This window comes from Protomyctophum bolini (assembly GCF_963924005.1).
Source record: "Protomyctophum bolini genome assembly, chromosome: 6".
NCBI classification, from domain to species: Eukaryota; Metazoa; Chordata; class Actinopteri; order Myctophiformes; family Myctophidae; genus Protomyctophum; species Protomyctophum bolini.
This window is the reverse complement of record NC_137867.1, coordinates 41,470,590-41,495,652: the sequence shown is the minus strand read 5'-3', so window position 1 is coordinate 41,495,652 and position 25,063 is coordinate 41,470,590. Positions and strand designations below refer to the sequence as shown.

The 25,063-nt window shown below is 44.7% G+C and overlaps 2 protein-coding genes across 4 annotated transcripts in view; one reads left to right on the top strand and one right to left on the bottom strand.

The window, feature by feature from the left end:
- LOC308317705 (breakpoint cluster region protein-like) overlaps positions 1 to 21,191 on the bottom strand; it is a 66,889-nt gene extending 45,698 nt beyond the window's left edge. The window contains exons 1-2 of the mRNA XM_080766942.1: positions 21,161 to 21,191; positions 19,253 to 21,117 (exon numbers count right to left, since the gene is read on the bottom strand). Of these exons, the coding sequence (XP_080623068.1) occupies positions 19,253 to 20,651 (1,399 nt within the window). The 5' untranslated portion in view covers positions 20,652 to 21,117; positions 21,161 to 21,191. The remainder of the gene's footprint in view (positions 1 to 19,252; positions 21,118 to 21,160) is intronic.
- Positions 21,192 to 22,592: 1,401 nt separating this feature from the next.
- ift81 (intraflagellar transport 81 homolog) overlaps positions 22,593 to 25,063 on the top strand; it is a 34,193-nt gene continuing 31,722 nt past the window's right edge. For all 3 annotated transcript variants that reach the window (XR_013964171.1, XR_013964172.1, XM_080765166.1), the window contains exons 1-2: positions 22,593 to 23,023; positions 24,006 to 24,109. Coding sequence is in view for 1 of the 3 variants with exons in the window: in XM_080765166.1 (XP_080621292.1) it covers positions 22,880 to 23,023; positions 24,006 to 24,109 (248 nt within the window). In the remaining 2 variants the exon portion in view is untranslated. The remainder of the gene's footprint in view (positions 23,024 to 24,005; positions 24,110 to 25,063) is intronic.

Sequence of the window (25,063 nt, the reverse complement as noted above, 5' to 3'; positions counted from 1 at the left end):
CAGGATTACTGCATGTTTTTTGTGAGGGTATACCTACCCTAGGGGACACGGGGAGAACATGCACACTCCGCACAGAAAGGCCCTTTCGCCAACCCCTCGGGTATGGGCACTGGTGACGCAAGGAGGAAACACGCCTGCACCAGCACCCACAGCGCCCCGAGCGGGAATCGAACCCAGGACCTTCTAGCTATGAGGCGACAGCACTACCAACTGTGCCACCGTGCCCCGCGTTTATTTCTTTTCTAATACATTTATTTTTTGCTATACCTCTGCCCCCCAATGTAAAGTGTCTTTGGGTACTCTAGAAAAGCCAGTCCTTGCTGTAGCAAAGATGAAGTTGTAGCTGAATTACAATAAAAGATCATAAAATAAATTAGGGCAAGATTTCAGCCCAATAAGCAGTGAGGGGTGCTCTTATCATCGTACATAATTTGCTCGTCCACATATGACGTACATTCTCCTTTCATTGTCAATGGCATTTCATGTTTGTGTTAGGACAAAAATCTACACTAAAAAAAACAGAAAATTCCATTGATTGCGCATATATTAGAGAATAGCTTCTGACGGTCATGTAGTGTATTGATATACCTCACAGTTATGCATTGTCGTTATGTGATGTCATTCGTCATGTTGTTCGGCGTTTTGTTTGTGTCGTTGAAGACGAACGACCACAGTGCAAAATGAACCCCTCTGGCTTTTAATCTTGTTGTTGTCATCTTGGAGGGGATGTCTATGTTCAAACTCGCCTTCTTTGTCTTTATCTTTCACACATAGATGTATATCAACCTCTGCTCTGAGCATCATCATTATCTTGACTTGTCACTGTTCAGACAGAGAGCATTGGGAACTCAAGACAGTGACACACACACCAAATGTATAGCAATCTGGACAGTCAGCAATAAAACAAGGCTAGGCTTATTTATCTACTGTGGGGGACTGGTATGTTTAAGAAGAGACTACAGAACGAACGTGCCCACCACCACCACCACCACCACCGACTGCATGGAAAAACAGGAAAGAGAGGATTCCAGAAGCTAGGGGGAGATAGAAATGGTTCCCCGTCAGTGTTGTTTTTTTAGTTTTTTTTATATATTTTTATAATTCAAATTATTTGCCAACTACAATCAGTGGCTTGCCCCTTGCCTACCTTTCGACTACCGTTTTTCACTAACGAAAACTAAAACTAACCTATGATGACTAAAACTAAGACTACCAAGTATACTGACAATTAAATGTTTTCGTCAACAAATAAAAACTAGACTAAAATGTTAGGAGGGGACTAGTGGACAAGAGATCCAGTATAAGTCATTTTACACTTGGTTGCATGCTGAAAACAGCAGATCTACAAGATCCACAACGCATTGTGACTAAAACCATATGTAAACTATTCAAAAGACTATGACTAAAACTAAAATCTAATTTTGCTGCCAAAAACAACACTGGTCCCCGTGAAGAGAGAAAACAAGTAGAACCCGACCGATGCCAGACCACCGGGTATTACCAATGTTTTGATCCATATGTAAATTAATTCATATAAAATACACACACAAAATATAATACACGTTGTTTTATGAATTATATCAAACATCAATTATGAAAATGTATTAATTATACACTGAACAAGCAAACTATAAAACAAGCATGTATTCAGAGCTAATCATAACATTTAAAATAAATTGCTGCTCTACAAGCACACAATGCCACACACCGAGACACGTTTGTGAGCTTGTACATGTGCTATTTTTAATGAATTTTAAAAGGTAAAGACTCAGGACAGATCGCATGATGGCTGATATACTGTATATCGGCGAAAAACCGATGGCCGGGCTCTAAAAGCTAGAGAGATGCGAAGGACCAGAGAGCAGGAGAGAGAAACCAAACGGAGAACCAAAGACAAGAGAGAGAATGAACACACGAGCTGCGACTACCGGAGGAAGAGACTACAGCAGACCAGGACAAGACTACCGGAGGAAGAGACTACAGCAGACCAGGAAAAGACTACCAGAGGAAGAGACTACAGCAGACCAGGACAAGACAAGACTACCAGAGGAAGAGACTACAGCAGACCAGGACAAGACAAGACTACCGGAGGAAGAGACTACAGCAGTCCAGGACAAGACTACCGGAGGAAGAGACTACAGCAGACCAGGACAAGACTACCGGAGGAAGAGACTACAGCAGACCAGGACAAGACAGACTACCGGAGGAAGAGACTACAGCAGACCAGGACAAGACTACCGGAGGAAGAGACTACAGCAGTCCAGGACAAGACTACTGGAGGAAGAGACTACAGCAGACCAGGACAAGACAAGACTACCGGAGGAAGAGACTACAGCAGTCCAGGACAAGACTACCGGAGGAAGAGACTACAGCAGTCCAGGACAAGACTACTGGAGGAAGAGACTACAGCAGTCCAGGACAAGACTACCGGAGGAAGAGACTACAGCAGTCCAGGACAAGACTACCGGAGGAAGAGACTACAGCAGACCAGGACAAGACTACTGGAGGAAGAGACTACAGCAGACCAGGACAAGACTACTGGAGGAAGAGACTACAGCAGACCAGGACAAGACTACTGGAGGAAGAGACTACAGCAGACCAGGACAAGACTACCGGAGGAAGAGACTACAGCAGACCAGGACAAGACAGACTACCGGAGGAAGAGACTACAGCAGTCCAGGACAAGACAGACTACCGGAGGAAGAGACTACAGCAGACCAGGACAAGACTACCGGAGGAAGAGACTACAGCAGACCAGGACAAGACTACTGGAGGAAGAGACTACAGCAGACCAGGACAAGACAGACTACCGGAGGAAGAGACTACAGCAGACCAGGACAAGACTACCGGAGGAAGAGACTACAGCAGACCAGGACAAGACTACTGGAGGAAGAGACTACAGCAGACCAGGACAAGACTACTGGAGGAAGAGACTACAGCAGACCAGGACAAGACTACTGGAGGAAGAGACTACAGCAGACCAGGACAAGACTACTGGAGGAAGAGACTACAGCAGACCAGGACAAGACTACTGGAGGTAGAGACTACAGCAGACCAGGACAAGACAGACTACTGGAGGAAGAGACTACAGCAGACCAGGACAAGACAGACTACCGGAGGAAGAGACTACAGCAGACCAGGACAAGACTACTGGAGGAAGAGACTACAGCAGACCAGGACAAGACTACTGGAGGAAGAGACTACAGCAGACCAGGACAAGACAGACTACCGGAGGAAGAGACTACAGCAGACCAGGACAAGACTACTGGAGGAAGAGACTACAGCAGACCAGGACAAGACTACCGGAGGAAGAGACTACAGCAGTCCAGGACAAGACTACTGGAGGAAGAGACTACAGCAGACCAGGACAAGACTACCGGAGGAAGAGACTACAGCAGTCCAGGACAAGACTACCGGAGGAAGAGACTACAGCAGACCAGGACAAGACAGACTACCGGAGGAAGAGACTACAGCAGACCAGGACAAGACAGACTACCGGAGGAAGAGACTACAGCAGACCAGGACAAGACAGACTACCGGAGGAAGAGACTACAGCAGACCAGGACAAGACAGACTACCGGAGGAAGAGACTACAGCAGACCAGGACAAGACTACCGGAGGAAGAGACTACAGCAGACCAGGACAAGACAGACTACCGGAGGAAGAGACTACAGCAGACCAGGACAAGACAGACTACCGGAGGAAGAGACTACAGCAGACCAGGACAAGACTACCGGAGGAAGAGACTACAGCAGACCAGGACAAGACTACCGGAGGAAGAGACTACAGCAGACCAGGACAAGACTACCGGAGGAAGAGACTACAGCAGACCAGGACAAGACTACTGGAGGAAGAGACTACAGCAGACCAGGACAAGACTACCGGAGGAAGAGACTACAGCAGACCAGGACAAGACTACCGGAGGAAGAGACTACAGCAGACCAGGACAAGACTACCGGAGGAAGAGACTACAGCAGACCAGGACAAGACTACTGGAGGAAGAGACTACAGCAGACCAGGACAAGACAGACTACCGGAGGAAGAGACTACAGCAGACCAGGACAAGACTACCGGAGGTAGAGACTACAGCAGACCAGGACAAGACTACCGGAGGAAGAGACTACAGCAGTCCAGGACAAGACAGACTACCGGAGGAAGAGACTACAGCAGTCCAGGACAAGACTACCGGAGGAAGAGTATACAGCAGACCAGGACAAGACAGACTACCGGAGGAAGAGACTACAGCAGTCCAGGACAAGACTACTGGAGGAAGAGACTACAGCAGTCCAGGACAAGACTACTGGAGGAAGAGACTACAGCAGACCAGGACAAGACAGACTACCGGAGGAAGAGACTACAGCAGTCCAGGACAAGACTACTGGAGGAAGAGACTACAGCAGACCAGGACAAGACAGACTACCGGAGGAAGAGACTACAGCAGACCAGGACAAGACAGACTACCGGAGGAAGAGACTACTGGAGGAAGAGACTACAGCAGTCCAGGACGAGACAGACTACAGCAGTCCAGGACGAGACAGACTACAGCGGTCCAGGACGAGACAGACCTCGCTCAACTCACTGCACAGTCAGGGGAAGTCCATGTGAAAGGCCGCACGGTGTTATATGTGGCCGTGAGATTAGCCCATTTAGACCCGAGGACGATTCTACAAATGTCTTCTAAATCCTGGCAGTTTTCTTGAAAAACCCCATGTTTCAATATCAGTCATTCTCAAACATTCAAGGACCCCCACAAATTACGTGTAATTGACCACCCATCTGAAAATGTTGTTCCAGAGACCACCCTAGCCCTGAATGGGTTAAATACATCAGCCATGGAATTGGATGAATAACACATCCTCTCTCATACTGACAGAAAAACCAAACCCCCCCCGTCTTTTCAGCGGACGGACCGACGGGCACGGGCACGCACACGCACACGCACACAATCACAAAAGTTACAAAAACAACGCTTCAATATACACACACAGGAATGATCCGTACTGTGTTTGGTCATAAATGTAGGGATTTAAAAATGTTTTCCTTTTCCATAAATAATCTGCCTTCTTGACATGCGTGCAAGAGAAGAGAGAATGCTTGACTGTGAGAAAGAAGAGTGTGTAACTGTAGTCGTACAATAGGTTCTCCTCAGTTAGCGGTCAGAGTTGATTTCGTCGACGAAAAATGTTCCACTGACAAAAACGACATAAAAACTAAACAATAACTAAGCCATGATGACTAAAACTAAGACTAAATATACTGACAATTTTGTTGATAAATAAAAACTAGACTAAAATGTTAGGAAGGGACTAGTGGACAAGAGATCCAGTAAAAGTCATTTTACACTTTGTTGCATGCTGAAAATAGCCCGATTTACAAGCACACAGCGCGCCGCGCTGCGTCGCATTGCGAGTTTGTAGCCATTTTCAGCGAGTATAAAATCAGTCATTGCGACGGCATCAAGGCCCGCCAAAATACATTTTAGTCGACTAAATCAACTGTAGATTTAGTCGCCTAAAATCTCAGGAAATGTAGTCAACTAAAACTAGACTAACACACATTCCAGGTGACTAAAATGTGACTAAAACTAAACTATTCAAAATGACTATATGACTAAAACAAAAATAGAAATTTGCTGCCAAAAACAACACTGGTGCTGTGCTCAGTGCGCCGCGGCGCGACTCCACCAAAATGTTGGTGAGGAAGTGTCCAGGCAGGTCCGTCCGGAACGCTCAGCAATTCATCAGCTTCAGAGCGGAAACAGGCTCTCTGCACAAGGTCATCTCTTCGCAAACACCTCCCTGCCCCACTTTTAGCACACACACACACACACACACACACACACACACACTCTCTCTGCCGTTATGATTATCTGATCCCATATGATTCCAATTTTAAGAATTCTTCCTTTACGTTTAAAATTTTAAAAAGAGAATCCCCATGACTGTAGGATGGGCCACGGTGCTAGGAGACTGAAGAGAATAAGTACAGCCTAGAGAAGGAGCTCCTGCACACTTTCTGGATCAATGCAACTCTCTTAACCCATTCTGACCTGAGATCAGATTCATACGAGGTTTCCACTGTGGACACACACTGGTCTGAATAACCCATTCTGACCCGAGATCAGATTCTAAAAATGTCAGTCGTTCTGTCGATTTTTCAAAAATAGCAGACCTACAAGCTCGTATCGCGCCACTCGGTGGCGCGATATGAGCTTGTAGATCTGCTATTTTTCAATAGCTAAAGCATAACATGATGCCAAAATGCCAACACCAAAATGGGTGCCCGGTCAGAATGGGTTAATAGAAGACCTTCGTATAATGGGGGAATATAATAGCTTTTGTTTCCGATGAAGGTCATTTGACCGAAAGCTTGGCATTACTGATCCAAGAATTACCTCTGAAATGCCTAACAAAAACACATGCCATAGGAAGTATAACTTATGGTCACGTTTCCCCTATAGGAAATGTTACCATACAAAATCACTCACATTCAGAAATGTTCTAAAGTTTGACTTATATGGAAAAAGAGATTTGTTTTTGGCGTTTTTTCATTTATCGATAGTTACAAGTGAAAATAGACAGGAAAGAGGGAGAGAGAGAAGGGGAGAGACATGCAGCAAAAATGTCGTCATGAACGGGACTCGAACACACAACACGCTGTCAGGCCAGAGCCTATATGTGGCATGCGCCTGGACCACTAGGCCAGCGGCACCCGGTAAAAGAGCCTTTGACAATTTCCATAAGCCGACACAAGTTACACAACACATAAAAACAGGCCTGTCTCGCCTCAATGTTTACAACCTATGTTTGCACAACCAACGCAAACATAGCTTGTGTGACTTTTACAAAGTCAAAACTTCACGTGGAGATGCAGCTTAGCAGCCCAATGTAGTCAAAAGCAAAGCATTCTGAACTGGAAGAACAACTGGCATACACTGGATAACAGTGTATAACTCTGCAGAGCTAAAGAGACAATAGCATTGCCATGCTTCATTCATTGCTTGCAGTGTTGTGTTCGCCGACTACCTTTTTACACTGACGAAAACGAAATGGAAACTAAATAAAGAACTAAGCTATGATGACTAAAACTGAGACTAAATACACTGACAATTTCGTCAACAAATAAAAACTAGACTAAAATGTTAGGAAGGGACTAGTGGATGCACTAATTGGTTGCATGCTGAAAATAGCAGATCTACAATTTTAGATCGGCTATTTTCAGCAAGTGTAAAAACACTCACGTCATTACGACGGCATCAAGGCCCGCCAAAATACATTTTAGTCGACTAAATCAACTGTAGATTTAGTCGATTAAAACTAGACTAACACTAAAACATTCCAGGTGACTAAAATGTGACAAACTCAATGAAAACTATTCAAGAGACTATGACTAAAACTAAATTTGCTGCCAAAAACAACACTGATTGCTTGACACGTCACAGTAATTGTGAAACCTTTTTCAAACTTTACAAATGTATGAAATGGGACGGATGGCGTTAAGGTTTACTGTTCCTTCGGCATACTTTCAGTTCCACACCCAAGCTACAGCTCTGAATGGTTTGAATTGTGCAATAAAGCTGTAATAAATGCACTCTAATGATATTACATAAGATAGCTTATAGGCTATATACTGTAAGCTATAGGGCTCTGGATCAGTGGGAGATTTGATTTCACTTGGCTATCTCGGAACATGTATTTGTGTTGTTTTTTTTATCCCCCAGACTTTAAACGTTACGAGAATGAGCTTTAACCTTAGCCCTCACAATTATTTACTCGATGTGGGATAATGTGGTTTTTCACAATAGAGTACTGTATGCGCATGCATACAGTTAGTGGCAAATCGAGTGGCAAAGTGAGTTTAACGTTGTTTAACCCATTCTGACCGGGAATCCATTTTGGTGTTAGCATCATGTTATGCTTTAGCTATTGAAAAATAGCAGATCTACAAGCTCATAGCGCGCCACCAAGTGGCGCGCTACGAGCTTGTAGGTCTGCTATTTTTGAAAAATCGAAGAACGACTGACATTTTTAGAATCTGATCTCAGGTCAGAATGGGTTCATCAGACCAGTGTGTGTCCCAGTGGAAACCTCGTATGAATCTGATCTCAGGTCAGAATGGGTTAATGAAATTAGATGTTTGGATGTCCAGGCCATAAAGTACATATTTTTTGCCACTCAGTAGTAGGTGTTCCTGCATGACTTCCAGGTATGATGATGATGATGATGTCGTCACGTGCATACTGCATATACCCTCCATAGTTAATAATCTATAATAATCTATCTACAGACTATAGGCATGTCAACAATGCTAAAACAGTTCATTACTTGCGCAGGCAGAGCGCGCAAGTAAGGTGGTTTATCCGGCGCTTTGAGCGTATGCCGTGGTACACATACAGATTTCGAGAGTGACGTAATGCAGATATGTACGTATGAATGCCGGGGTATAACTGGCTCTCGGTGGTGACGTAATGCAGATATGTTTCAGTGTCGGGTGGATTAAAGGTAATGCCTCTATGTATACCTCTATGTATGTAATCTGACACCTATCTTTATCACGTCACCATTGAAAGCCAGTTATATCCCGTCATTGATACATATCTTCATTACGTCACACTCAAAATCAGTATATATATACACCACGGCATACGCATACTACTTTCCAGCTTACATACGTTACCTGTTAGCTAATCAATATTGAAACATATCGTAATTACGTCACCATTGACGGCCAGTTATAACCTGACTTTGGTATTTAATTACTTGCGCAAGCAGAGCGCGCAAGTAATAGTTTTCGTCCAGTGCTTCGATGCGTATGTCACCGTTTGATGTGTATGCGCCGTGCCAGCGTATGATGTAATGCTCGATATGGCAGTGGTGTCAGATTACATACATGTATACATAGGGGCATTACCTTTAATCCACCCGACACTGAAACTAATCCTTATTACGTCACCATTGAGAACCAGTTATACCAGTTATACCCCGACATTGGTACATATCTTCATCACGTCATATGCTGCTACGGGACATCCTTATTACGTCACCATTGAGAACCAGTTATACCAGTCATACCCTGACATTGGTACATATCTTCATCACGTCATATGCTGCTACGGGACATCTTTATTACGTCACCATTGGGAGCCAGTTATACCTTGGCGTAGCGGTCGACTGTAGTTGCACGCTCTGCTTGCACACTAGAAGGCCATTTATGGCCTACTTTTGTGCAACAGGGGACTTGCTTCTCTCAGAGGCTGAGTTTGAGAAATAACTGTGTTGTATTGTTGTTTCTTTTGTTTGTTTATAGCTTTGTATAAGACTACCAATAAAAATGATCCTTAAAAAAACTAAAATAAAAATCTAGCAAAAAATACCCAGTCCAACATACTTTAGATTAGATGGACTGAATTATAGTGAGGTTTGGTATAGAGGTCATTCATACTTTAGATTAGATGGACTGAATTATAGTGAGGTTTGGTATAGAGGTCATTGTCTCTTGCACCGTTTTGAAGCTCGACGTGGAGCTCCTTTGCTTTGCTATGCTTTCCCAGTTCCCACACAACCATAATGCCCAACTAAGAATAGCATCCAAGGATGTGTGAAGACAGCTTGGCCAAACAACTGGTTCTTAAGCGCCCAGGCACCATGTCAGGAGAATAATCCATCATCAACAAAACTCTCTTCCTGTTAAGTGTAACACATACAGTACTAACAGGCAGGTTTTAGAAGGCCATAGCAGCAGTTTTCATATAGGAGCCTCTAAAGCCCCAGTGGCTCAACAGCAGCCCTGCTGCGCTGCTGGCGCTCCATTCTATAGCTATGGTGCAGTCTGGGCTCCATTCTATAGTCATGGTGCAGTCTGGGACCGTGTTAGGGCTCCATTCTATAGCCATGGTGCAGTCTGGGACCGTGTTAGGGCTCCATTCTAGAGTCATGGTGCAGTCTGGGACCGTGTTAGGGCTCCATTCTATAGCCATGGTGCAGTCTGGGACCGTGTTAGGGCTCCATTCTATAGCCATGGTGCAGTCTGGGACCGTGTTAGGGCTCCATTCTATAGCCATGGTGCAGTCTGGGCTCCATTCTATAGCCATGGTGCAGTCTGGGCTCCATTCTATATCCATGGTGCCGTCTGGGACCGTGTTAGGGCTCCATTCTATAGCTATGGTGCAGTCTGGGCTCCATTCTATAGCCATGGTGCAGTCTGGGACCGTGTTAGGGAGGCTCCATTCTATAGCCATGGTGCAGTCTGGGACCGTGTTACTGTTAGGGCTCCATTCTATATCCATGGTGCAGTCTGGGGCCGTGTTAGGGAGGCTCCATTCTATAGCCATGGTGCAGTCTGGGACCGTGTTAGGGAGGCTCCATTCTATAGCCATGGTGCAGTCTGGGACCGTGTTAGGGCTCCATTCTATAGCCATGGTGCAGTCTGGGACCGTGTTAGGGCTCCATTCTATAGCCATGGTGCAGTCTGGGCTCCATTCTATATCCATGGACCATGGTGCAGTCTGGGACCGTGTTAGGGAGGCTCCATTCTATATCCATGGTGCAGTCTGGGACCGTGTTAGGGCTCCATTCTATAGCCATGGTGCAGTCTGGGACCGTGTTAGGGAGGCTCACAGTAAAGTCACAGCAGAGTTAAATGAACACAGAGGATTTTACTTTGCAGGTGAATGTAATTAAGCGACTAGTTAGAAAAGAAAACGGAGCAGTACTCCAGAAAGTGGTTCTCAGAATGGAGAGAACTATAAACTGGCCCATTGATTCCTCCAGGCAGGAGAAAACAAAGACATGCTATTCAGAACGCTACTCCCTTCATCCTCACTGGAGTGACATAGAGCAGTGGTTCTCAACCTTCTCAGGCTGGGACCCCCAAAATAACCACCTTTGAACTGGGGGACCCCCACCCTGAGAAGCACTTGGAATTGCAGGAGTTCAGTTGAGATATTATATTTAGTCTATTCAAATATGGTGAAAACAGCAATCTACAAGCTCACAACGCCTAGCAATGTGAGGCGTTGTGAGCTTGTAGATCGGCTATTTAAAAGAAATGCAGAAATAGCAGATCAAGCTTACATATCTGTAAGTTGATCAACTATTTCCAATATTTTGCGGGGAGGAAAAATAATAAAAGTGAGAAGTGATTACGAAGGCAAGCAGAAATACAAATTGTAACATTTCAATGTTCAATGCACAATGCAGTTATGCAATTATATCGTTAACCTCAATTATTTGTGTGACAATCGCTCGTCAACTTAAATGTGTAATAGTGACAGCCCTAACGCAAATATCACGCTAGAAGTTATATTGACCCCTTTTATGGACAATTATGTCTTCAGAGTTAAGACAGTAAGCCTGGCTGTGTCAACAGTATTCTAATGAACACAGTCATATCTTCACATGTGCGAGAACACAACTTCTTTCACTTCACTGCAGTGTTTGCTAGAGGACATTTGAGTGAAGGAGGAGGATGTATACGTACCCGATGTTGGCCCAGACAAGCGACCGCTGTGTCGGCCTGTGTATTCTGGACATGCCAACACCGGATTAAACATACTAAATATGGAGAGCATCAATTGCTTTTAGCAGACAGGAATAATTTATATCACAAAGTGCTATGAAAATAATGGTAAAAGGGCAAAATATGTTATTGATCCACGACAGAAAGGGGTGAAAACGTGGGATTTCTATCCTCAGTAATTGAACGATGGTCTCTCTGTCCGTCGCCTCTCTAATGGCCATGTTATGGATCTGTGGTGAGAAGTTGCACCTTTCTGCAGAAGATTTCAATGTGTGACGTTAAAAGGTTTGGTGGTCCATTTTATGGCTCTGGCAAATGGATTCTCTTCCTGACTGTCTGCACGGTCACCAGGGAGATCGCAAGGTCAAATGGAAGAGCCCGTACAGAATGCTGGGGACAAGGGCTTTTTAGACACCAGACTTGATGATGACCCTGGCTGGCGTGGCCCATGTTTTCCACACTTTATAAGAGAGGGCGAATGGAAAAATATAGCTAGATTTATCCATGGTGCACTTTATATTGACTTTGTGATGACATGCGGGTCCCTTGCCTGCCTTACAAAGAGTACACTTTGCATCCCACCACTACCTACGAAGGGCATTCTCTATCATATCCATCGCAGGCTGGGCTGAACCAGAGTGGCGTAGACTAGGAGAGTGGCGTCATTGAGGGGGCAGAAAACTGAGCGCTCGATCGAGCGCTGTTCATGCAGCCCTGGAGTGAGACAAGCAGGAGATTTAAATACATTGTTTTCAATGAGGGCGGCGCAAATATCAGAAATTTTAGGCATGTGTGTAACATGCCAACTGTTTTAAAGAATTGTACAGTGACAACTAAAGTCTCTGTAATGTTTATGCTGTACTATTACAAAAATAGTACCGTTCATTTCATGGGACTGGCCCCATGAAGTGAACGGAGTTATCACAACTCTCTCATCTAAACGGCGCTGACCTGGGCTGATCTATCAGCATGGCAGTCCTCCCTCACCACCACCACCACCGTTTGTTTATTTTTTCCATCTCTGACATAAGCGTCACACCCATCAAGGTTGACAAGAACCAGGCTTGTTGGAAATGTAGAATCTATTATCGGGGGTCGACCTAAAGAGACTTGACTTGACTGTATGTTTTGGCAAACAGGGCACAGGGCATTAGCCAACCAAACATCAGCACATCCTGGGCCTGTCTGAAGTGTCTGCAAGAGCGGGAGGCACTTAAGAAACCGCAGAGGCCCGTTGGAGGCAGCCAGGAGGCCCACCGGCACTCGGCTCTGATCTGCTGAGATGGGAGCAGCCTAAAATTAGTGTAGGGTCTGAAGTGGGGGCCGCCCCAGCCCGGCACACCTACTAATCAGCAGGGCCTAAATAGCTCACGGTGGTCAGAGCAGTGCTTGTAATGCCCTTCATAAAAGAGAATGAAAAAAAGACCACTCCAGTCTGCGATCACACTGAAAACGAAACACAGACGAAAAGCACATGTGTCCAAGTGCACGTGCATATCGGACACAGAGACACATGGCAGGAAAAGAAGATTGCATTTTTACCTGTGGTACAAACATGTTCCATCTGACATATCCAATGAATAATTCACATCTCAACACATGTGCGCGACTTTACGAGTGAATGAGTCTAGACATTGTAATGTGTGCATTTTAGACATGCGTGGATGGCATTAACCCATAACCTTTATCAAGTAGCAAAATGGGGAAGAAAAACATAAACAAACAGTATTAGCTTGTGTTTGACTACGATAGATAAATGATGAGCATACTGTAGTTAAAAGCAGTCGTTCACCTAATAAAAGGACTCATTTTCTATCAATTGCACAACCCATGACGCGTTGAATTCATGGAATATCTTTTTGTTTTTGTTGCATTCCTGAGCCTTGCCATCGGTCAGTAGGAGTCTAGGAGACTCTGCAGGTCATCAACTTATTGGCTTAGGAACGCAAAAAAAGAAAATGTAAAAATATTTCCGTGAGTTGAAGGCTTCATGTTGTGTGTAATTTTTTTTAATGAACTACAGCAACAAGACAAGTGCAAGGAAACTCCATGAATGTTAAATCATTCATCATTTCCCATTTTTTGGACCAGCATTAAATATTAGTGCACGTTTCATCAGCTTCACCTGACGATGTGCATTTTTTAAAGTCTCTTGATTGGCTGAGCCATCAGCAATCTGCCCAGCAACACAGGCTAACAATAATAGTAGTCTTTAATGTTTAACATTTAATTCAGTGACTGGACGGGACAATTTGGTCACGATGGTTGGTCGACCTTTACGCCCCAAGTTAAAAGATATATATTAAACATAAGCAGCACTATGAGCTGATTTACACTCCATCCTTAACCCATTTAGGATCGTCTTCCAAATCAGACAGTTTTCTGAAAAACCTATGTTTCTATGTCAGTGGTGCTCAAACCATTTCATTTCAAGAACCCCAAACATCATATGTAATTGGCCGCCGACGCCTATCTGAAAATATGTAGTTCCAGGGACTCCCCCAGAAGCAAAGATTTGATTTAAAAACGTTTGCTCTGAAAGAATATATTCAAAGATTTGCGCCACATTTTCACGTTTTTTCAAAAATAGCAGAACTACAAGCTCGTAGCGCGGCTTGTAGATCTGCTATATTTCAATAGCTAAAGCATAACATAATGCTTAAAACACCAAAAGGGGTTCCCTCCCAGAATGGCTTAAATTAGATTCTCAATTGCCCTCTGGGTCATCGTCACACTGATCAGGATTTCATTGTGTGCGCGGAGGAGAACATCCAAGGCATTTGCCTAAAGCTAACTGCGCGGCGGCCTGGTGGTGACAAAACAACAACGAGGTCCATGGGGTCAGGCTGTTGTTGAGAGGTGAACATACAATACAACTCATACAGTGCTTTACATTTCATTAGCCACTTCCCTCCTCCTCCTCCACACACACACACCCCGAGAGCAGCTGAGACATTCCATAAACACTTGGCCAGCCAGCCACAGCACAGAGGGCCCTTTGAGAGAGGAACTGTGGGAGGGGAGTTAAACACTACAGGACCAGGGGGTTGAGGCCGAACACGAGGGAAGATTATTGAGCCGGGTGGTGGGTGGGGGTGTGTGGGGGTGGGGTTATTTTGCGGAGGAGGATGGCAAGCCTCATAAAACATGTAAAAAAAGAAGAAAAAAACGGCCTCTATAATTAAGCCATACCTTTAAGAAAATCTAGGCCTGACCCAGGAGATGCCTATAGAGAGAAGGCTCATAATTTGAATTCTTCAAATAATCGGCTGTATTGCGACGTCGGCATTGTTGCCTAAGTGTCTAATATGAAAGAACAGCTACGCTATTCATCCCCATGCACTCCTTCAGCAGCTGCCGATGACTGGACTGGTGTACCAATGGCCCCTGTCTGAGCTCTCCCCTTTCCCTGTTGCACCGACCGTACAGATAGGGAGACAGGTGTCGCGCACGCACACAGGCGTGAGCCCCACGCACGCGTCGCGCACACACACACACACACACACACACACACACACACACACACACACACACACACACACACACACACACACACACACACACACACACACACACACACACACACACACACACACACACACACACACACACACACACACACACACACACACACACACACGTGAGTACTTCCTTATGTGTAGGCATGGGGGCATATACATGTATTCTGAGAAAAGGGAGAGGCTGGAATTCTTTCATTTTTCCTTGACCACCAAAACCTCCGATGTTGATATCCAGGTACAATCGTAGGTCTGTCTGGACTTCCTTTGGGGGGCTAAAGTATTCATGAGTCTGCAATTAACCAGGAGTGTGGTGGGCCGCCAGCACCTTTTCTGGCTCCTGCTGAGCCAGCACATCGTCACCTGAACGCGGAGGCACCAGCCATTCAGACCGTATTCAACACCTTTTCAAACAAGACACTTTCCCATTAGCGTCAATGCCACGGTGGGTCAGAGCGATCCCAAACACAGACAGACCTGCCTTGTGCCGACTAGGAGGCCATAGCTGAGGGTAACAGGCACGGTCGCTCCTTTTCCATCTCGCCCCCCACTACTCTACCTAGCTGTAAATAACAAACATAATTCATGTTGGTGATTATATAAAAAGGTATTATTCACTCTGTAAATCCGTGGACATCATAATAGCATGGTGATGCAATTACAAAACATACGGGCTACATGGAAGAAATGTGTTGAATAGAACTACCGTAAGTGGATTGTTTACACAGCACTGAAATAAAGCAGTCACCGTCTCCGTCTCTCTCATGTTATTCTTTCTTGCTTTTACAGAGTACAGAGATCGACTACTATAGTATACAATCAAATAAATCTGTATACAAGATCATTTCAATGCCACGCTATGAGCTTGTAGATCTGCTATTTTTCAATAACTAAAGTATAACACAATGCTTAAAACCCGCCCTGAATGGGTTAACCCCGAATTTCTCCCCGAGCGCCGGAATGAGTGCTGACTGTTCATAGTAGTTATAGGATGGATACAAAAACACTCCAAAAAGGAGTGGAGACTATTCTATTCTATTTTAGTCTGCCTAGTGCCTACCTAGTACCTACACAAAGTATGCCAGGTTGCCCATAGACAATTTAAATGCCAACAAAAAAAGAAAGTTCACATTTTTGCAGAGGAAACACTAATGGAAGACTTATCGTCTCGGCCATCATCCGATCAAGTATCCAGTGCTCTCATTCCTACTACTCACTGTAAAACCTAACCTTTTCATCATATTAGAGCAACAGCGATGCTGCTATGCAAATGAAGTACAAATTAAATTAACCACAATAGAAACGGTCTACCACTCACTCACTACTCGTCTCAATCACAGCCAAAACGCCATGACCACAGGCATGTCAGTGTCATGACAATAATTAATTATGGCAATATAGAGCCCAACATGGAGTTGGCCTCCTTAGAGACCTCCACGGCTAATCAGCAGGCTCTATAACACAGTCAGGCCTGACAACTGGCCTAGATAAGTAGAAAAAAAACCAAGAGATGGCACTGTGATTCTCCTATTCATAGAAAAGGGCAGACCCTTGAGATGTGTCAATTTTTAGACTGGCCATATTTTTTTGCACAACGATTAGAGGGGAGTAGTCTGCAGTGCAGAGTGCGTTGGTGACAGCACAGCGGGAGCTTTGTTTATGCAGGTCAGTGGTTCTTTCCTCACCGATGACGAGTCTGTACTGCCTGGGCACAGGCAGTCTGTACTGCCTGGGCACAGGCAGACCGTGCCACGGTTGCCACCATGCCACACACGCACACCTGGCAGGAGTGGCGAGCAGCAGTGAGCGCCGTGACATTTCTCTGACATGAATGATTTCTTACACATGAACATGTGTAAAAAATAAATAAACGTAAACATACACACAGAGTACAGGGGTCTGTCTGTGTATGTAAAAAGCCTGATTTAGTTTTAAGTTTAACCACAGACATATGACTTCATTCCATGTGTAAAGTAAAAGTCACAGAAAGCTTATAACAGAGCTCCTTTTAAACTATGACGTTAAGCTGACTTTACAGGGGGACATTTAATAGATTTTAGTGAGCGCTGTAATGTTTTATGATAAACATAGCAGCGAAACACTTTCCCACAGCTCCCTAGAAGACAGTAACCACAACAGAGAGCACTTTATATTGCGATTCTTTTTTACTCCAAAACCACTTGCTTGCCGAAGCTGTGATCCAGCAACGTGCACAGTAACGTTATTATGACATCAAATCCAGATTTATGGTAATCCACAAAGCATGGTTCACACGAGGTGGCAGCAGTCCCATTACCTAAGCAACTGGACCAATTTGGACAAACGTGACACTCTAGGCTCAGCACAGTGCCATGAGATTCATCCAAAGCAACCGTGAGAATCACTGAGAATATACTGTAAACAGTACTTCCCCGACTCGTTCTACCAGTAGTGACGTGTACCTTCGGTCTTCTTGCCTGGAGATGTAGACTATCTATGCATTTGCTCTTTGCCTAAACCACACCAACGCAACCAATGCGACTCCTTGCAACTGCCATTGCAATTTGCAAGGAGTTGCATTGGTGCAGTTTGGGCCTTAGAGATGTGTTATTATATCTCTTCTTTGGAAAGGTGAGGCAGTGAATAGAAAAATAACAGTTATAATTGTCTTCAACAACAGAGACAGGCAGGGCATATCTAACGGATTTCTGTATTTCAGTCACTGGAAAAGCATATACACGCTTAATCTCCATGCTGATTATATTATGGACAATCTGTGTGGTTATTGTTGTATGCTTTGCATCGAAACCAAAACCATGCTCTCCTATCACCTTGGTCATTATATAACAGCAGCAGTCTATTTTGATTGTGGCCTTAATCTGCTCAACGCAGTACAGTACAGTAGCTAGCACGTTTGGTGAAGGGTCGAGTACAGGCTGATTTCTACTTCAATCCCATCCACACTCTGTCGGTCTCACACAATGTCAGCTGAAAATCATATGATGATAGAAAGAAATACACAATGTATGCATGGTCTTCTCTGGGGCGCGCTGTAAAAACAGCAATAGGACCTTGTGTATCATTTGCTTTGATAAATGAACCCTCGTGCCCGCCTTTCTGCATGCCCTTGGCAGCAATAAGTTAGCACTCCTCCTTATCCCACTTAACATTGTTACATTGTTACTGTGTCAATATGCATCGTGGATGAGTGATTCCTCTATTGTGTTCAAACATTAACAACAGGAAACACAAATGTCTGAATTTTTTTTGATTGGGGGGGCGGGGGGGGGGTCATGTGACACCATTCGGACCCTTCTCTTCTTAGCTAGTTGTCACTTTCCTTTTTTCTGCCCTACCCCCCCTTCTGACAAAGAGCCTCCCTAAATTTATCACGCTACACAAAACCCTTTACGTTAATTACTCTTGCGCCAAGGACAACAACACTGATGTGTGCTGACACGAAAACACTCTGGGCTCTGGGTGGACAACCAGGGCCGAATGACTGCAGCCCGGGGGGAGAACCCACACTGTCTCAGACAGAGGCCATTCTCCACAAAGAGCACTATACTGGAACTGCACCACTCAATGGGCAATGGGAAAGGAGAGAAAGGGAGAGGGGAAGGCAGGTCTACAAAAGGGTTAACACATAATGTACCCTTCAAAGAACTAGAAAACCAGCTGGGTTGCTGACTGTGATGTTTCTATCTGGTGCATTAAAAGGTTCATAATCCTACCAAAAAAAAAAAAGAAACAAGATTTAAGTGAGCAGGGATTTAATTAAAAGCCATTTCATTAAAGAGATTGCAGGTACATTTAACACATCACTGCCTTCGTGGTCAGAGGGGAAAGCACAGGCATCTTTAGTGGATGATTAGATTAGAGTGGGCCCTCCATGTGGTTTTATGTACCCTCTGCCCTGTTCATATCTCTGCTCATCAGGACATTATTGGTGTCTTTCTTTATTCCTACAAATTAAAGCGTTTTGACTTTTGAGCAGTGGTTCTTTTTTTCAATTTCAAGGATCCTGTAAAGGCCTATAGAGGGTGTGCGCGTGCATAAAGTGAGTGGCAAATCGAGTGGAAAAGTGAGTTTGACAACCGTTTAACGTTGTTTAACGCACTCATAGGACTTTTCAGTTTGGATGTATGGGCTGTCATGGCCAGAAAGTAGTTTTTTGACACTCAGTAGGGGCATTTACCATCATATAGACTTTGTGTGGCGGTGCATTGTGGACCTACCCATATCACCTTGGACACTGTTGTCATGGGACGTCCGGCTGGAGGTGGTGGAGTCCCCGTCACCGCATGGCCAGATCTGGCCCGTCTTGCGGACCCCGATGATGGAGGCCTCGGACACCACCACCTGCTGCTTCAGACGCTTCTGGGACAGCGGCGTCGGGGGGCTGCTGCTGCTGTCGAACGACTGCTGCGAGTGCTGCGAGGGCGAGCGGCTCTTCTCCCGGTACATGTGGTGACGGTACGAGCCGGCGTTGGTGGGGCTGGGGGACACGTGGCTGGACGGGCCCGAGGAGAAGTCCTCCTCGCTGGACGTCAGGTTCTCGTTGGAGCTGCAGTCGGGCGTGTAGCCACCCCCCGCGTCCTCGAAGCTGCGGGGCGAGTATGAGGACCGGCGTCTCGGCCACGTGCAGAGGTGAGGGTCCTCCTCAGAGGCGGTGTGGTGGTCCTTGATCTGGATGACTCTGGTGGCGTCCCCCCCGCCGTCGGCCATCATCAGTCCCCCGACATACACGCTGGTGTAGGGTTGACAGTTTGTGGCCTGGTGGTGGTCGATCTCGTCGTAGGAGCCGCCGTAGCCACAACCGCCGTCGGTGGACCGGCCCCTGTGGACGCCGCCGCCGGTCTTGCTGCCCGTGCCGATGTCCCCCGTGGCGGTGGACAGGTTCCCCGGGAGCGAGTGCAGGGACCTCTTGCGTTCCATCTGCATGGCCTGGCAGCCGAGCGTGCTGATCTTGTCCGAGACCTCTCTGTCGTTGACCTTCACCAGCCCCCTCTCGTAATGGTACTCCATGTTCACGTAGAAGGGTCTGTCTGAGGCGCCGCCGCTCACAAGCGACAAACCTCTCCCGCCACCGCCGCCGCCACCATCCCCGGCGGTGTGAGAGTTGGCCCTCTTGATGCGCTCAAAGTTGGACCTCAGCACTGCCACCGAGCCCGTGCCCACTGGGATGTCGGGTGGTGGTGACTCTGGCTCCTGTCCGACGGGCGAGGAGCATCCACCACCACCGCCGCCTCGCTGTTTGTCTGGAGAAACGCCTCCCTGCTGCTCCCTCTCCGGATGGCGTTTACACCTCTCCATCTCAGCGGTCCCTGGGTGCTGCTCCACCACCGACACCTCCTTTATGGCATCTCCTGTGTTCATCTCGGGCAGCAGCAAACCCTTGTTCTTGAACCCCCACTTCTGTCCATCATAGCTCTTCCTCTCCTTGGCCAGCAGGGTCTGCAGGTAGATCATGCGAAAGCGCTCCTTGTTCACTTCCTTTTCCAGGTGCCTGATGGAAGTCTTGCACTTGTCCAGCTCCTGCTCAATGTCCCCGAGTGAGTTGAGCTCCATGCACGGGGGCTCGGATTCAGGGAACTGGGCTTTCCATGCCTCCACAAATCCCACGGGTTCAACCATAGCTGTTGTTGTTGTTGTTGCAGACAGTGTGACATATACTGTAGTTTATATCAAATCAACTAACAGTAGAAACGTGTCAATCTCTAGAGCATGACCGGAACATAAAAATTCCCCATAACTTTTTGGACTTCATTATTTCTAAAACATGTTGTAAAAAATAGAAAACAAGAAAGATAGTGAGTATAAATTACAAAAAAAAGGAAGTAGCCTATAAAATTCTCTGTGTTTGGGAATGTCCTTCCCTGCTTGGCTGGTTTGCAGTCTTTCAGCTACTTACGACTCGTCACGACCATAAATCCTCCTAGTCTCAGAAGAAGAGGAATCCTTTCCAATTTCGTCAACGACATCAAAAATGAAACGTAAACCATTTTCTAGACACGTTTGCCACATCGGTGAATAAAGTTGTAGTCTCTGTCGGGAGTCAGTCACTATCACGGCGGCACGGAGCTCTGTCGGTACGGCACGTCTTGCTGTAGAGACGTACTCACACAACACTGGCTGTGGCTGACACAAAATGCTATACTTTCCTCCAGGTCTGGCTGGCAGTGGTGGTGTTCTGAAGGGGGAGGGACTGCTGTTTCTGTTGTGTTGTGGACGTCTTTCCCCCAGCAAATTTAATGTATCACGATTCACAAATAAATAATGAAGCTGTTGTTGTATCCTGTATTTCAGTAATTTCACACAACTATTACCTTTAGCATTTTTATGCTTAGGGACAGGACTAGACCTACTTCAGTAGGCTACTATTAACAATAAAAAAGAGGTCGCGGCTTTAAAGGGACAAAGCCCACATTATTACACAGAATTATTAAGGCGACTTTGTTTGATTTTTGTAGCAAGTGTTTTAATCTAGTCCTTCTACTGAATCCTGGCTGAGTCTGACTGTTTGTGGTTTGGGACTTCGGGTCGGGTGGTAAGTTTGTAGATATAGACCCTTGAGTGAGTCAGCTAAATTTCCAAAAGATTCTTAAGAAAATAACACGTTATTCTTCTTGATTATGCTTGATTACAAAATGCTATTTTAATGACCAAAACCATAAATAATATTTCCCCCTGGCCAGTTAACCTGGTCTCGATTGAGAACAGTGGGCTATAATATAGTTCCTTGTTCATTGTAGAATTCAATCCCAAGCACAACGCCAGCAATGTTATGATTAATTGAATTGAGCATATGGTGGACCTATATTTGTAAACAAGTGTAATGCTTTATCCACAGTTAACAGCTAGTTTTGTATTGAGTTGTGCTTGAAATGTACTGGAATTCTAAAAACTGTTAATAAATACTTAAATCAATCAATCAATCCAAGTCCATCTGTCATAAAGCCACCAAACTGGTTTCCTTTTTATTTTTCTGGTGTGCTTGCTTACTGTGCTACTGCAGCTACTTTATCGTTACTGCTGTTACTTTGTTGCAACCTTGCACGCGTATGGTGTGAAGTTGTCGCCATCTAGCGGACAGAGACGACAGTGCAGGGCCAAGTCAAATTTGAGACTCACTAGCAGTGTCAAAAAGGACGGATCTACAAGCTAACGCTAACGTTACGCGTTGCATATCTAAAAACATAAACGCATTACTGAATAAATGAAATAATAAATCAAGAAATGCAAAAAGAAAGAAAGAAATATGCAAAGAAATAGATAAATGAATAACTAAATGCATACATAAATATGCAAAATATGGACCAGAGCTAAAATAAATAAATACATACATGAATACTTAAATGTACTTATATTTATGTGTCAATTTAATTAATTATTTATTATTGTATTTATGTATTTATCTATTCATGTATTTACTTATGTATTTATTTAATATATGTATTTATGTACGATTTAATATAAAACCCTTTTTCAAAGAAACGCAATCCATTGTTGCGATAATAACACGCACGATGGAGCACCTCGAATCTACTTCCTCTTAGCAACCGGGGGGCAGCTCGCGACGCTTATTTGGTTTCCAAGAGACACTTTCACAACAACAGCTAACAAAACAAAACTTATCTGTATTTATTGATGTTCTGTATGGATATTTGGCTAATATACTTTAGCCAGGAGTGTTTTCTTTGTACATTTCACCTGGGTCCTCCTTTTTTTAACCCCCGACGAGACTGTAGAAATATGTGCTAGTTAGTTTAGCAGAGGTAGCTATAGGTACAAGTTAGCTGGTTAATGGAACTATAAGCATACGGTATATAATATATAAAGCACATTTCAACGTTCGCGTCGAGATGAGCGAACAACTGAAATTCGTCGTTGAACAACTCAACAAAGAGCCCTTCAGGAAGAGCTTCAACCTCATCACGTTCGATTCCCTCGAACCCATTCAGCTGCTGCAGGTTCTGAATGATGTGCTGGCCGACATAGACCCAAAGGTGAGACAACTTGAATGATGTGCTGGTTGAGAGAAATAGACCCAAAGGTGAGACAACTTGAATGTGTGCTGAAAATCATAACGATCAAGAAAAAACAACAACACCTGCTGTCTTCCTCCTCCTGACCATACCAGTAAAAGACGCCTGAGGTGGCCTGGGTGAAGGTAGACTGCTGGGCGAGCGCTTTGGCATGATCAACATATGGAATGAATTCTGTACTGGCCATATATGGAGCGTGTCTTGCGTGTACAGGGTTTGATGAGGTCGGATCAACATATGGCATATCAGAACAGGTCAGCTCCATATATGGAGATCTAAGGGTGGCAGCAGGGGCAGTGTCTTGAGTGTACAGGGTTTGATGAGGAAAAACTCTAGTTTTCGGCAGGCCCGTCTAGAGTTTGAATGGACAGGGATCAGTCAAAAGGGAGACATCGAAAAGGAAGAATGGATGGGGAAGGATCAACATTTGGAATGTCAGAACAGGTTCTGACATATATCCATATATGCAGATCTAACTTAGATCTGCATGGGTTTGAGGTCAGATGTGTAGTTGCCGGCCAATATTGACAACTACAGGAAGCGCTCTGTGGATTACTCTATATAGCCTACAGCCAGCTTCCACATAAAACATAAAAACGTTAGGGTACTCAAAATGTCTGGGTTCTCAATGGGGCTTTATGGGCTGGCAAGTAGACTAATTGCGACAGCAAGTTGCTTTTACTATGACATCAGGGATCTCCTTCCCTGATGATGTCACGTGATGCCACGAGACCTGGGCACCATATATGGGGGCTTTCCCCATGTATGGGGATTTTGAGTGAGTGCACTGACGGACGAACAAAAACATACAATTTCATAGTAAATGCGACATGCGGTCTCAAAAACCAAAAAAATTATGTTATTTTTTTTGTATGATTCAGGTGTGTCAACATGTCTTACTGTAAGTAACGAGTGTACTGTAAAAACCCAATTTTGTTTCCAGCAAGCTGTTGATATCCGTGAAGAAATGCCTGAGCAGACGGCAAAGAGGATGGTTACTCTGCTGGGAATGCTGAAATACAAGCCTCCCGGGAGTCTGTCTGATGCGTAATTATGAATCTGTTATATTATTAAATCAATTATTATTACTTTATGATGATTAATTGTTGCAACTAGGGTTGACAAAAGACCATCCCTTGAAATACAGAATTGTCCCCCTTATTTGGGAACTAAAAGACGTGTCCCTTTATTGAACTCACATGTTCCTTATTTTTGGGAATCAATCGATGACACGCATTCTTATACAAATCGGCTCATATACATATACTATGCTATAGTAAAGGTTGTTATTATTAAACCAGGTAAACACTAAAAAACTTTAGTAAACTGGACCTGAGTTGTCTCTGTAGTCTGTACTTGGACCGCTTATTTCTGTCTACACCAGATGTCTTTGCCCAAAAATAGCCCATCTACAAGCCGATTCAGCTATTTTTGGGTAATGTTCCCCCCAGAATAGAGGGTATGCGTGTGACATCATCACCATACCTGGAAGTTACGTGGGAACGCCTACTGAGTGGCAAACAACTACTTTCTGGCCTTGACAGCCTATACGTCCAAACAGAAAACAATGTTAACCGATGTTAAACTCACTTTTTCACTCGATTTGCCACTCACTTTATGCATGCGCATACCCTATATGGATGGTGAGGTTCAAGTGGTTAATATATTATAGAAAAAGAAAAAAAAAAAATATATATATATATATATATATATATATACTGTATACACAGTGAGATTTCATATTTTTCCAGGTGTCCCTCAATTCAAGTTTCAAGTAGTTTGCGACCCTAGTTCAAATATTCCCTAAACTCTATTGGTCAAATATAAATCGTTGCTTAACCCAAGATCAGATTCTAAAAATGTCTTCTACATCCTGACAGTTTTCTGAAAAAGCTATGTTTCTATGTCAGTCGTTCTTCGATTTTTCAAAAATAGCAGACCTACAAGCTCGTAGCGCGCGCTATGAGCTTGTAGATCTGCTATTTTTCAATAGCTAAAGCA